We start from the raw sequence: 14,947 nt of genomic DNA, 5'->3' as shown, positions 1-14,947 counted from the left end.
GATCGCCGGCTCGCGCCGGCAGCGGGGATGATGCCGACTTGGTTGCAAGACGAAGGTGTGTGTGTGTGTCTGTGGGCAGCGGCAGATCAGGGGATTCGCCCCCGTCAGGCTCTCTAGGCGACTTATACGGCTCAGTCTTACGTATGCCTGGTGCCAAGCATTGAAGAGTTGTAGAAACATACCGCAGAAACACACTGGCCGGTTGTCGCACATCGTCGTCAGACGTGCATGAGATTTGCAGAGGATCATCACTTACTATGGCTAGACGTGGCTGAAGAAGCTCAGAGTGTGGCTCGCCAGGACATGGTTCCAATGCTTGTGGAAGTCAGCCGGATGATTGGGCATCTGGCAACCAAGTCCCTAACTCAGGTTACCCCCCAAAGTTAGACGTCGACTCATTCCTCACCGGTAATAGCTAAAGCAACTGGTTGGCCTTCACGAACGTGGGTGATGGTCTCGGACGCATGGATCACCCGGCGGGTGACATTGCAGAACGTTCTTGACGCCGACGTTGGTATGTCGCCACCGAAAGGTTTTGCCGGAAGGAGTCCAGCGCGAAGCTGTCAAAAGTCGACGCCGGACGACGACGGGAGTGGACTACTGGCTGGACAGCGATCGTTGAGGCGGCAATGTATGGGTGTATCATCAGACCAAGCCCTGGCAGTTGACGACCAGAAGCATATGTTCGGTGCACTAGGCAGGATGTGGTTTGAGATGCGAACGAGCCCAAGCAGGGCTTTCGAACGCAAACCTAACCACCTAGCGCTGTCTCTGCTCAAATCAGATTGTCACTTCTACGTCCGCGAGCACGTGAGCGGCACGTAATTATCGGGTGCACTACCTAGTATGCCACCAACGAGAAGCGGTTTCAACACCTGTAAGGTGATCATAAACGAGGGAAACCATCTCCTGACGCCTCGGGTATTGTGCAAATCCGTATTGATCTTACATAGCGTGCTTTCGAAGTTGCAAAAATGTTCATTCGCCGCTTGGAGGCTCTCGGCCACTTGCCATATGAATCCTCTTGCATGCGCTGGCACACATCAACTAGAGTGCATTAGCCAGCCCAGCAACCCAGCAGCAGGGGGGCACTATAGACAGCCAGGATTACTAGTGAGACGACCTCAATGTCGTCATAACGGGTCTCATGGGTGACGCAAATGCGAGAAAAACCCACGCCGCAAAGTACGGACAAACATACAGGTACTCAACCATTTGATTTTCTTCGGTGTCGGTCGGCCGAGTATGATAGAAGGCTAGTGAGTGCATTGTAACATGGACGGTGCTGCTATTCTAGTGCCGCAAGATGCAACTGGGCCGTTGAATGGATATAATTAAGTTGCGTAAGAGGGTGTAAAAAAAAAAAAAAAAAAAAAAAAAAAGGATGGCCAGTTCCAATTGCCATTAGAGTTCGAATAAGGAGGGTTGACAGACAAATTTGGGCCTTGTCTCCTGGCTGGGATGGCAGGCTTCAGACCAAGACCCTGGGCGTCTGTTGCAACATGGGCGGGATGAAGGCTGGCAGGAGTTTCCGAGCATGATCTCAAGGCAAGATCATAATGATGCGAAAGCAGTGCAGGCAGTGACGAGTCTTGAAGGATGCGATGAAGATCTCGGGCACATAGGTTAATGATCGGCGCCGGTCAAGGAAGGCTTGGTCAGTGTGGCAAATTGTCCGACCGGCAAGCCGCATCCCTCGGCGGCGCATGCATGGTCGCGGTGGTTCGGCGGCTTCCTGGTCAGTGGAGAGCCGGCAACATGGGCGGGCTTCACCCAGGAGCGGATTCCATGATTTCGGCGCGCCACATATCCGAATGAAGTGGCTGTTGGTTTGGAGTTGGCTTCTCTACGGAGTAAAAGATCCGGCCGTTGCAAGCTTGAATAGGCAAGTTGGAGTCGAGGATGCTCATTGGATCCAGATTATTTATTTTTTTGGGCAGATGGTACGGATACGGGCGAGGGTCCATGTGTTGCTCGAGCGTTGAGGTTCAGGATTGTCAGGAACAGGGTTTCAAGGACGGCTTCGCGGTTCTGACGGGTGCAGAGGAAAGATTTGCCACAGAGAATTCGAGATGGCGGGCGGCAGAGGGAGGCACAGGGAACCAGGGATTCCATGGTGGGATGAATTGGAGGGGGGGGGGGGAAACGATTGACGGAGCGAGGCTGCGAGAAAGGTTGAGCGTTAGGCACTGGGGACTTCCGTGGAAGGCGGCAGGGGTTTGCAATATTCGGAGTGGATGTCAAGGGAAAAAAATCGAAAAGTTTGGAGATTCCCATGTTTCTGTGTCTGGACGTCGTCAAAAACTGGTGCTGCCAGGTCAGGGTCCACTGGCTTCAAGGTTACTACTGGCTGCATGCAAAGGAGGGGGGGAACTGATCAGGGGACCGGCGACGGTGCTTCGGGATCAGGTACGTCGTCGGTACACGAATCGATACTTTGGGCCATCAATTGGCAATTACAGTGACGACAGTGCGGTGTCAGTGGAGGGAATGGACGGGAGGGTTCAGGGAAGACGAGGCGAGCAGCGGGCAGGTACGTAGTCAGCATCCTATGTATGTACATTCGTTCCTTAAGGTATCCGTCGTGTCAAGGAAATGGCCAAGTCGAGGCAAGGCAAGGCAGGGCGAGGCAAGGCCAGGCCAGCCAAGGCGAAGGAAGGCCAAGACAGGGCCAGGAAAAGCAGGGCAAGGCGAGACAATACAAGACAGGACGGACACAAACAGACAAGTTGCGCTGAAGCCGGAGTGAATGCCGGTGTCCAATAGGAACATTGGGATAGACGTCGCCCAACGGCACGGGAGACGCACATGTTCATGCTGAGGTAGGTGGCAGACGAATACTAAGTAATTACCCACCCTACAACACTAAAGTACTGCGTAAAGTAACCACCAACACCTTTGTACTCTGTACGGATACTGCGCGCGATACGGTTTTCATCTATGATCGTGGGGCGTCTTGTGGGGTCCAGATGCCAGACCTGAAGTGCCCTGGATTTCCCACTGTGAGAAACCGACTCCCGTCCCGTCCTCATCCTCTCCAACTGAACTTCTACTGCGTACTAAGGTACCTACCTTACTTGCTTACCTAGGTACCTATGGTAAGGTAGTGTACTCCGTACCTACCTTACTCCATATGGAAGTGGGTTCCCTGCCCTGCACCGGCCTGGATGTGAAAAGTGTGGGGTCCACTCAGACTCGGGCGCGAATCAGCAGCATTAGGTGGCCGGCGGCGGGAGCACCGCATTTCTTGTCTTCCGCCCCGGTCTTCGCTTGCTCCAACTCGCTGCCCTTCCCTCACCTCACCTGGCCCCCCGTGTGCCGCCCGACAACCTTCCACCACCTCTCCCGTCCTCCTCCTCCTCCTCCTCCTCCTTCTCTTCTCAGGTACAGAGTAGGTAGGTTCTGCTCTTCGGCCCAGCCACTCACCTTACACGGAACAAACACAAGCAGACCACCACCCACAACATCACGTCCAGGCACACAGGCACAGGCAATACTCTCGGCCGTCCTCCCAAAATTGCGGGACATGACTCCACGTACTTTTGCCTTCGCCTCCTCTCCAAGTTCCAACACGTCGACGTCCGGTCTGCCGTCTACATCTTTCTTCCCGACCGGTCCTCAACTTTTACTTCCGCACATACACACACATGCGTCTACCAAGTACACGCACACCATTATCCGCATCAGACGTCGATAGCCAGCCCCCCTCTGCCGTTTTGCCTTCACCGGTTGCCGCCGTTCGCGAGGCATCCCGGAACGAAACAATTCTGGCCTTGGGACCCCTCACCCTCATCAGACCACCTGCGGGCGAAGGGCCAATGATAGGCCGCCCGCTCCAGAAATTTCTCCTAGATATGCCAGATGGGTTCTGGGTAAGGGGAGAACGGTCTAGACCACCGGTCCCCCCGCACCACCACGACACTCACGGTCCCTGAAGTACCAGCCATGCGGCTGACAGCTTGACATACCGCCGCAGCATAGGTAGTCACAAGTCCTGGCCCGAGCCTGGCCCTATACTCCTCTCCTGCTCCTGCAGTACGCGGCGAGACGAGCCTCTAATCTTATTTCGCCCGCCACCTCCTGCAGCATTGCGACCCTGACACTCCCGCCCATCGAGACATTGTTGCCAGATCGCACCTTGCCGAACCACGCCATCCCACCACGTCCAGCTTGCTTGCTCGCTTGCTTACGGCGGGGTACGATGGATGCAGTCTTTGCTCCCTCCGCCTGGTCCGACCTTTGCAGGCCTACCACGCGCTATTCGTAAATGGCCCTCCGCTTGCTTCCAGCAACACAGTAGGCCCCTTGTTTGCGCCTGACAGGAACAACTGTAGTGTCATGGCTTGGGCCAGTCCATTGTCCGTCTGAGACGACGGACGGAAAGCCCATGCGTGTCCCGAGCCGCGTATCCGCCATAGTTTTTTTCCCACCAGTTCAGAACAAAAGTCATGTTGGCTGGTATGTTCAAATACGTCATGACTCCAAAGGGGGCGTCAGGGAGCACAATGAGGCATTGGGCATGGCGGTTTCGCTGTGGACGACTGGGCATACTATTCCAAATTGCCGAGAGACTAACGGTCGACGGAGGCGGGCGGAAGGTCGAAAGAAAGAGAGACACGAGACCTCTTCCAATGCCTATCGACCACCCACGAAGTACATGCAGACCTCGCGTGTTTCTGGCGGATAAGATCACGCTCATCATCAATTCCGGCCTGGGAGTCTGCATCATTCCGTTCATTGGCTTTCCGAAGCGCATAGCCGCCCCCGGATTCTCAATGTCGGGAGCCCAAGCAGAAGCCAATACCAGACGCCCAGCCCAGGCGAGCTCAGCTCTGATTACATCACGCCAGAGACTCTGGGTCGATCAGGCAAGGTACGGATAGCTAAAGCCTAAAATGAGGCTTGGGCCAACTACCAGGGGTGCAGTGAGAGGAGACGAAATGTTCGTGCCACCATCGGCATCCCAGGGCTTCCTTTTACAGACGTATCACTTTGCTTGATTCCTGCGTCGCAGCTATGCAAAAGCACCCGAGGAGCCCAATTGGAAAAAGCAATGACGAGCAGATGATGATCTGTTGAAGGGTCCTCTGTTCCATGCCCATTTCCAGGGGGCACGATGGTCTATTGATAGATCAGGTGCATATCTTTACCCGTTGACGGTCGCAAGACGAAGTGAGGGCGATTTTGACGATCCATCGAATGATGGCAATGAACGGCAACTATTACTTGTTGGTACGCAACTAAAACAAGCAGTATCAGCAACATTTGAATTGGCACCTTGCATTGCAATTGCGGGTAGCTTGCTTGCAGGTACCTTTCTTTGTACAAGTCATGTACCTCGAGCAGTACCTTACCTCGAATGTACGTACCGGGAGGCGAATCCGGCTGGATTCGATGTGGCTGGGAGGCTGCCGGAGAAGAGAGCAATCCCCAACAGCCAAGCAAGCAAACTCCATGTCTATGCGTCTTCTTTTTTCTGTTTCTGTCGCGTTGGCCTCCATCGAATTGGGGGTAGGAATCAGTACTCGACAGCAACTGGCTTGTCTCTTTAGGTACTCGGTCGGCTTGCACTACACGCACCCAAGCAAATTGGATCCCGACATTGAAAATGGCCCTGCGGGTCGAGTGGCAAACCACAAGACTGGGTCGCTCTCCATCGAGGGCGTCCACCTGTTCCGTTCTGCTCGATTCGACCTGGTCTCGCGACTCACTCTCTTTCTCCGTCTCCGTCCTGTTTCTTCTGTTTTGCTGCCCACCGGACACCGACCGAGTCTTCTGGTCTCCCTCTTCTCGTACTCAAGCAGTACGGCATTCCGTCTCCGTTCCCGTCAACACTGCTGGCTGTATAATGTCTGAAGTTGTATCAAAAGAAACCTTACCGATCACTCTCTGGACAAGTCGCAAAGAGCCTTGCCTACTTTAGTTCGTGGCCCGGTCAAGTGGGAGGGCCACCCGACCATATCTGTGTCCCTTGCACATCTGAGAGCGGCAGCCAAGAACCGAAGAAAAAAAATCCCATCTTTCTTCATCCAATTTGCTGCTCCTCGCTCCAGAACGGGCACCTAGCCATGCACATCAGTTCGTTCCCACCCTCAAGGATGTCCCCTTACCCGCAGCTCTCAATCCGCCTCTTCTATCATCACCCCCTCGCTGCTCCTTCTTGGACCCCGTTCCACCTAGGTTGAACTGGCATGGCTGCAGCTTCCATCCGCCAAAATCGTCTCAGAGCTCTCCTCGAGCGGCTTTCGCGTTTGCGTCTGTTTCGGCACTTACACCTCGTTGATCTTAAACCCACCCCTCACCGAACGCCACTTAACCCACTGCCTGGCCCGATTGCTCTCATCTCGCCTTGCCAGTCCACTGTCCCTCTCGCTCCCTTCTCCTTCAACAGCTCGGTGTGGAACGGCACTGCCATCTCGACCTCTTCCTGGCGGTTACCATCCGGGGGCGACGTGGACGCATACAAGCTACTACAGTACGCTGTCGCAGAAGACGTCGCCGCCTTTACCCCAGCGCGGTACTACCAGTCCGCTTCGCTCCTCCAAATACGCCTCCCGTTTCTCCCGGCTCGTCCTCGATAGCCCCCGGTCTTGAATCCTAGGACTGTCCGGTACCATCTACATAACGACTACTCATTTGAGGTCCGCACCAAGGGAAAAAAAAAACCCTTTCTCTTGGCCCATCGAAGAGCCTTGTTGCCAAAGTTGCCCGTCCAGACCCCGATATTGCTAATCAGTTGGTAAACTGGACTTCCCGGCATCTCCATTGTCTGCGCTAGCCAGATCCTCGAACTTGGGTATTGGCCACCTTCCAACCGGTAACTCGTCATCTTCCCTGCGCTATCTTCTTCGGTTGTCTGCAACTGTCCGGGTCTCATGATGGCTCTTGCCCTTTTCCCTCCATAAATATCATTGGACGTCTGAGGTCAAGCCAGTCTTTGTGTTGTCTCCGTCACTCGACAATGGCAGTAGGTCTCTAACGGTCACGCCAGGAAACACTTCGCCAGACATTCCCCTGAGCTATTCTGAATGTCATTCGATCGGCACGCTCTTCACCTTACGCCTACCTTAGCTCTTTGCGTCTTTCTTCGCTCTCTCTCAGACTGCTCTCTGCGCATACTCTTGACTCGTTGAGCCCGAGTCCGGCAGTCTCCTCAAGTTGACATTGCTCGGCTTGATCCCTCGCCTCGCGTGCACTCTTCCAGCATCGGACACGTTATCTACGAACTCTGCCGGCAAAGCTACGCTTGCCTCAGCTCCACGAAGTTCAGGTAAGAGACAGCCCTCGTTTAGTGGCGATTGCACCACCCAGACAGCTGCACCTCTCCACACGATATGCATGCCTGGAGTTCCCTAATCTAGCCCCTCGCGTCTCGTTTCCTCGTCCCGTCCTTTCGTCGGCAGCTCCCCCGTTACCCCAGCACCCAAGGCTACGCCGTGCCCCCTGCTTGGGGCTCTTCTCTGCATCGGCATTGGCCGCCCGCACGAGCTGATCACCTTCCAGGAATTTCCATTGAGCCACATTTTCACAACTCTTCATCCCGAGCAGGGTTTACTGCCACATATACCCTGGGGCGCTCGGAAGCGTGACTTTTTCTGACGGAGAAAACCCCCCCTTTCTCCTAAAGGCTGTGCAAACTAGCCACATTGGCCACGACGTGGGCAGTCACTCATCTTCCGTAAATAGCTCAATCTCTTCTGTGGCGCTTCGAAGCACACATCCATCATATCTTTGTAATTCTCCTGCCGGGATCGCCTTAGTCAGAGTTGTCAACTTAGCAGCCAGAGGCTTGAACTAGTGCTTCGCGGAAGGTATAAACTACATAACGGACCAGCTTCTGGCGCCGTTTGGCACCGTTCGTGGGTTTCGGCGAGCTTGCTAACTTGGGCGAGACAGTTTGTGGGCGGCGTACACTCGAGTCCCAGGTTGCACCAACCACCTTACAAATGGGAGATGTTCAACCCCCACCCACTGCCACCGAGTATCCAGTCGTGGAATCTCACCAAGGCCTGAACGCTGTAGGTGCCTCGCCATATCTTCTTGATGAACAGTCAAGAATGGAAGCTCAAGGTGCAACTCTGCCGCAGTATCACCAGCATCAACAGTACGGACCCCCGCAGCATGCCTTTTCATCCCATCTCGACATGGCACAGCAACCCGCTCCTGGCCGCCCCGGGGCTTTCAACATGAACGGCATGGCGAACGCGCTTCCTCAAGCTTCCATGAGACACGGGCAATATTTGCCTGCTGGCCAGCAGCAACACCAACAGCAGCAACGATTCAGCCCTGCGGCGTCCTCACCGTCCATGATGCCCCAAATGCCTCAAATGGCTCCCCAGTATCCCGGCCAAGCAGCAATGCCGATGGGCAACCCGCACTACTACATGCCTCAGCACCATCAAATGCAGCATTACTATGCGAGTCAACTGTCCCCGACGCAGCAGCAGGCTCGACCAAACATGGGCTTCTACCCGAACCAGATGGTCATGAACCATCCGCAGAACAGCCACATACCCCAAGGATACTACTATCCGTCGGGTCCCTACCCGAACCAGGGGCAGGCCATGCCTAACCACATGGTCGCGGCGCAGTACCTTTCGACAACGAACACTGCACACGCCGATCCGAGAATTGTGCCGCCCATCAATGGCGTTGATCAATCTAATGTCAACGTCTCTCCAAACCACAAACTCGGCGGTCAGTCAACTCCGAAAGACTCGCAATTGCGTCTTGGTGCTCACATTTGCATAGAGGATGGAGAGGGAAGATCTGGCATCGTTCGAGGGCCACCGAGAAAGCCGCGACAAAGCGGTAAGAGTTCACACTGTCCTCCGCCAAGCAAGGTAGAAAGTCATTGACAAAACATAGGCCATGCGATTTGGATCGGAAATCTGCCGCCCCAGACAGACCTCATGAGCCTGGTACACCACGTCTGCAAGGAAGCGAATGGACTCGAATCCTTGTTTTTAATCTCAAAGAGCAACTGCGCTTTCGCTAACTTTAAGGACGAAACAACATGCGTTACGGCGCAGCAGAAACTCCACGATTCGAAATTCCAGTCTGTCCGGTTGGTCAGTAGACTCAGGAAGAGCACGGTAGAAGGCGCGACTGGGGTAACGGCACCGACAGGTCCATCGGCGTCATCGGGATCCCAGACTCCGCACGATGTTCCTGTGAAGCCGACAGTGGTAGAAGCCTCGACTGAAGCGGCAGCTCCTGAGGCGGCCGAGACCAAACCGGCTACATCAGTCGATGCAGCACCTCAAAAGGACAAGTTCTTCGTTCTGAAGAGTCTGACTGTCGAGGACCTAGAGCTAAGCGTGAGGACTGGTATCTGGGCCACCCAATCCCACAATGAGGAGACTCTGAACGGGGCTTTCCAGGTGAGCAGAAAGTCGGGAACGCGGAAGGGTGCTCTTGACTGACAATCTAGCAGTCTGTGGACAATGTATACCTTGTGTTCTCTGCAAACAAGTCAGGAGAGTATTTCGGTTACGCGAGGATGACATCGTCTATCAATGAAGACCCGGCGGCCGCGATCGAGTTCGCTCCGAAGGCACAGTCTGCGAACGATACCGACCTACCGAAGGCCATCCCAACCGAAGCCACCGATTATGCGCCGAAGGGCAGGATCATCGACGACTCGGCCAGGGGAACAATCTTTTGGGAAGCAGAGCGCGAAGATGGTGAGAGCGGCGACGAAGAGGAGGAGCAAAGCGACGTGAGCAGCAGAAAGAGTTGGAATCAGGAAGGAGATGGCACGACCAATAAGGCATGGGGCAAGCCGTTCAAGCTGGAATGGTTGTCGACCGCGCGATTGCCCTTTTATCGGACACGTGGGCTCCGGAACCCGTGGAACTCGAACCGAGAAGTAAAGATTGCGCGGGACGGTACGGAGTTGGAGCCATCCGTTGGACGAAGACTAATTGGTCTGTTCAATCGTGTGCAGAGCCCTCCGAACCCCGGGGCAGTACCAGCTGCCATGCGACCTGGGATGGCGATGATTGCAGGATATCCGCCCATGAGGCCGCAGTTCCAGCAGTGATTTGAGCCGATTGAGCCATCTCTTCGTGCTTGAACGAATTCGTCGGGCGGTAGATGTGGTTCTCACGCAGAATTTCCTGAAAGAAAGATTTACCTTGGATCGGACATTTATGGTTGACGATGATGGTTTTGAGCATGCTTCAACGACGAGCGCATATGCGGGCCATGACGAGCGCAGAGATGGGACTTTTGGCTATACGATATTGGTCTTCAATGTACCTAATCCGACTGTCTAATTCTACGAGCAAGTACAATGTACACTAGGCATGGCCCGAGTCACGAAAAGAGAGGAGGATTTTGCTGAGACGGACAACTACAGAGACATGAAGGTGCGGGGTGAGCCGGCTTCTAGGCCAGGTCAGCAGGCTGGTGCCCGTCCCTACGCTTCATTATCAGCCTTTTCCCAACTGGTTTTCCCTGGTGATATGAATGACTTGCTGCGCTACCAGAAAGAATTAAAATTGAGATGATGAGGTTGTGCGCTGCGCAGTCCCAAGACATGTCGTCGATCGACTGTGGCACTCAGGAGTGGCGACATCCACATTGTGGCTTGACCCTAGACGTCGGGAAGGGATGAACCCAGGGTCAAAGAGTCGAGATGCAAGGACAAAGTTTAATTGGAGAGGCCGCCGCTGGCATGGAGGGCACGTACCAGAAATGTCGCGATGTTGACCGTCAATTGTCCAGGTCGGCTTGCCGCTCAAGATGCGGGCCCTGTAGCAAGCGCTGCTGCGGGGAGGTTTGGAGAGCCGTCGGACGCCGCGTTCGACCTGGACATGCTGCTAGGGTCAATCTGGTCTGGCTTCCGTGGCCGCTTGTGTGTGCAGCGAGGTTCGCGAATCGCAGCGCCGGTGCACCGTTACATCGTGACGGAGGAAGAGTTTCGAATGATTTCAGGGCCAAGGCGGGCTTATGCCAAACATTGACATTGACTCTCGGTTTTCGTCAGAGCAGATGTGTATGTGTGTATGTGACACACTCATTGGAAACGGGCCACTCATACCTTTCGTTGCTGGAGTAGGTGTTGGGTATTTGGGGTCCCGTTTTCCTCAACTCAAGCCTCAGTCATCAGCCTGCACTGTCTGCGCCGGACGTTCCGTCCCAATGGTCGCACTAAGTAAACGCCCACGATCGAATTGAAACCAGCTGAGCGGCGTCACGAGACGACTGGAAGGAGATGGAAGGTCTAGACCCCTCATCTCCGGAGGACATCTCTCTCGGATGGGCAGAGGAAGACGTGGAGAGGGTGAGAGATGGAAATCGCCCAGTCCAGGCCTCAGCAGTACAGGGGTCCGTCCAAGAGAGCCCGTCTGATCCAGAAACTGGATATATGATTGGTCAGATACTTCTTCATGGACAGGTCGCACAGCGGCAGTTAAGCGGGGCCCCGGCCTAACGCCGAAACTCTAAATCCTGGGTGGGCAACGAAAGGCAGGAAGCATTCTCCCGGGATCTATCTGCTTAGGTCGGGTACATACAGCATCAGTCACTACGAATGCGCTCTTGATGAACTACAGAGCAGAACCGAGTGCTGAACGGCCAAGCGTAATGATGAAATGATGCGGAATTTGCCAATTGTGTTACTTTTAGTGGCATTTTCTTGCCAGGTGAGCCTTGATGCGAGAACCACAGTTGTGGAAGGTGCTGGAAGCTTCCACATGCTTCCATACGTAGAAGCACCTCGAAGCGTCTCGTGAAGCCATCGCCATATGCTTACCCCATAGAATCCTACCAGCAGGTTTCCATACACGTTCGCGTCTCTTCCGTAGCACCCGAGCTGTTTCCAGAATGACCTGGCGATGATGACATGCTACCTTTCAGCGATGATTCCGGAACTGTGTCGAAGGCTTGGTAGTGCCTGCCTCAAGTGTATAAATCGACCGACTTGATCCCCATCTAGTAGCCTTCTGTCTCCATCAGAATAACAACAACAACAAGAAGAAGAACAACACGCAAGCAAACACACAAACACACAAACACACAAACACACTCTCAACAACATCCAAGCACCCTGCGACTCAATTCGCTTATAACTCAAAACCCAAACAAAATTCCAAGTGCAGCTCTTTCACATCACAACCTACCCAACACGATCAAAATGGCCGCTTTCTTCCCCCGCAACTTCTACAACTCTGACGCCTCCTTCACTCCTCTCTTCCGTCTTCTGGAGGACTTCGACAACTATTCCCGCCAGGGCGGTCAGAACGGCACCACCCGCGGCACCCACCGCAACCACGTCCCGACCTTCCAGCCCAAGTTCGATGTCCGCGAGGTCGAGGATGCCTATGAGCTTCACGGCGAGCTCCCCGGTTTGAAGAAGGAGGACGTCTCCATCGAGTTCACCGACCCCCACACCCTCCATATTCGGGGCCGCGTCGAGCGCTCCTACACCGCGGGTACTCCCCCCGCTGGTCTCCTCCAGCAGAGCAATGAGATGAGCGGTGCCATCACCGACGGCCAGGAACGCCCCCGCTCCGCGCACCAGGCCACTGTTGAGGACGATGACAACGAAACCAACTCCACCGCCCAGCCCACACCGGCCACTACTGTCGCCGAGGTGGACAAGAGCGGCAAGCAGCAGCAGAAGCAAGAAGGCCCAGTCGACAACGCCAAGTACTGGGTCTCGGAGCGCAGCATCGGCGAGTTCAGCAGGGTCTTCAACTTCCCTGGCCAGGTCTCGACCGACAACGTCTCTGCCAAGTTCACGGACGGAATCCTCACGATCCGTGTGCCCAAGGCTCCCAAGCATGAGACCCGCCGCATCCAGATTGCTTAAGCAAGCCCTTCGACTCGACCAAAAACACTCTTCCTTACGAACATTTTACGATTCTTATACAATGGTAACAATCATGACGGCTAGAAATTCCGGGGTTTCGAAAACGAGATTGCATTAATGATCCTACAGCATGGCTTGGTGTTTCGGTCCTTCTTCATAGCACCAAACTGATGGACGCGCTCTTTACTCGCTTGTAGATAGCAACTGAAATCAAAGTTATTATTTTTTTTACGAAACCTGAAAGGTTCAAATCGAGAGATTGCAGGAGACGTGACCGTTGGAAGGGGACGAGAAGGTCTAGACGGCGGAGTGTAACAGACCAGTTCTAATGACAAACAACACCACAAGCAGGCAGGCGATGCTGCCTGAACTTGTGTAAGCAGATGAATGATTGACTTTGCTCCAGTTCTAAACTTCCGTGAGTGGCCAACGATATTAGCGTGGTGGAGACGCTAAAGCCAGGCAACAAGTGGGGCCGATTCTTGATTGAAGCCGGAAAGCGCACGTGAGTTGGTGTGGCACTTTCCTTGCCACTTCCTCGACGCGTCTTAAAACCCGCGTCGCCCACACAACACAAGCTCAGCGCCGCGAAGGACCCTTATCTCACCTCCGACATCGTGGTCTACACACACGTCAATCGATTCAAGCGCAGTCCAGATCTTCCCAAGTCACAATGGCCGAAGCCGACGGATATGATGAAAGCAATATGGGCGACGAGAGCCAAATGACTGGCCCTGGCGCACCCACGCCACTGACCGCTCTTGAGGTATATCCTTACTGTGAGGCATTGCCGACTCAAAGATATTGACTCTTGGTAATTAGGGAATCGCCGGGTTGACCAAGCGCGACATTCAGCTTGTTGTCGATGGCGGCTACAACACCGTGGAGTCCGTCGCGTACACCCCGCGTCGAGTCTTGGAGCAGATCAAGGGTATCTCGGAGCAAAAAGCCACCAAGATCCTTGCTGAAGGTTGGAATTCTCATAGGGAAATGTGCGAAGTACTAATTCTGACATATCTGTAGCCTCTAAGCTTGTACCAATGGGTTTCACTACTGCCACAGAAATGCACCAACGCCGAAGTGAGCTCATCTCTATCACTACGGGTTCCAAGCAGCTGGATACACTTCTCGCCGGTGGTATCGAGACCGGGTCGGTGACAGAGCTGTTCGGAGAGTTCCGTACAGGAAAGAGTCAGATCTGCCATACCCTGGCAGTAACTTGCCAGCTTCCATTCGACATGGGGGGTGGTGAAGGCAAATGCTTATACATCGACACTGAAGGCACGTTCCGACCCGTCCGTCTGCTGGCCGTCGCCAACAGGTTCGGCCTCTCTGGAGAAGAGGTTCTGGACAATGTGGCGTACGCGCGCGCCTACAACTCGGATCACCAGCTGCAACTTCTCCAGCAGGCGTCTGCAATGATGTGCGAGACGCGATTCTCGCTCCTCATTGTCGACAGCGCGACTGCTCTGTACAGAACCGATTTCTTGGGCCGTGGCGAGTTGTCGTCCAGACAGACTCACCTTGCGAAATTTATGCGCACCCTGCAGCGTCTTGCCGATGAATTTGGAATCGCTGTGGTCATCACCAACCAGGTCGTTGCGCAGGTTGACGGTGGACCGAGCGCCATGTTCAACCCTGACCCGAAGAAGCCCATTGGCGGTAACATTATCGCGCATGCCAGTACCACAAGAATCAGCTTGAGGAAGGGCCGTGGTGAGACTCGTGTCGCCAAGATTTATGACAGTCCTTGCCTGCCGGAGAGTGACTGTCTCTTCGCGATCAATGAGGATGGCATTGGAGACCCAAGTCCCAAAGACCTGGAGAAGGACTGAGTACTGTCTGTTTAGCAGTTGGCAGTTGTATTAGTATGGATCTGGGCCACGATTCGGTTACGCGCACATGAGTGAGGTTTTGTTAACTCCCCAGTTGGCAGGAGGTGGCATGCATGTTTGTTGGCGTTGGACGGCATATTGTTTTCCTGGAGTTGTGGTGATTCTGCTATTACTCGACAGGAGAGTATCGAGATGTACCATTTGCGAGGTAGACGAAATTTATGGCACAAAATACGTAAACAGAACAAAGTTCGAAGTCATTCTCGACGCGCAAGTATCCTATCGTGACATA

General features: G+C 54.3%; 3 protein-coding genes across 3 annotated transcripts; all 3 read left to right on the top strand.

Moving 5' to 3' along the window:
* Positions 1 to 8,144: 8,144 nt before the first annotated feature.
* On the top strand, positions 8,145 to 10,045 carry COL26b_006893 (uncharacterized protein; the record flags this gene model as incomplete). Its single annotated transcript, XM_053179704.1, has 3 exons — positions 8,145 to 8,811; positions 8,869 to 9,383; positions 9,437 to 10,045. The coding sequence occupies 3 exons, from the start codon at positions 8,145 to 8,147 to the stop codon at positions 10,043 to 10,045; spliced, it is 1,791 nt and encodes a 596-aa protein (XP_053036350.1).
* Positions 10,046 to 12,142: 2,097 nt separating this feature from the next.
* COL26b_006892 (uncharacterized protein) lies at positions 12,143 to 12,820 on the top strand (the record flags this gene model as incomplete). Its single annotated transcript, XM_053179703.1, has 1 exon — positions 12,143 to 12,820. One exon carries the CDS (start codon positions 12,143 to 12,145, stop codon positions 12,818 to 12,820), a length of 678 nt encoding a protein of 225 aa, XP_053036349.1.
* Positions 12,821 to 13,493: 673 nt separating this feature from the next.
* On the top strand, positions 13,494 to 14,655 carry RHP51 (RecA recombinase Rhp51; the record flags this gene model as incomplete). The annotated part of the gene is made up of 3 exons (XM_053179702.1): positions 13,494 to 13,586; positions 13,643 to 13,790; positions 13,844 to 14,655. The coding sequence occupies 3 exons, from the start codon at positions 13,494 to 13,496 to the stop codon at positions 14,653 to 14,655; spliced, it is 1,053 nt and encodes a 350-aa protein (XP_053036348.1).
* Positions 14,656 to 14,947: the final 292 nt, after the last annotated feature.

This window comes from Colletotrichum chrysophilum (genome assembly GCF_026319265.1).
Source record: "Colletotrichum chrysophilum strain AFK26 chromosome Unknown scaffold_53, whole genome shotgun sequence".
Lineage (NCBI taxonomy): Eukaryota > Fungi > Ascomycota > Sordariomycetes > Glomerellales > Glomerellaceae > Colletotrichum > Colletotrichum chrysophilum.
This window is presented reverse-complemented; position numbering and strand designations above follow the sequence as displayed.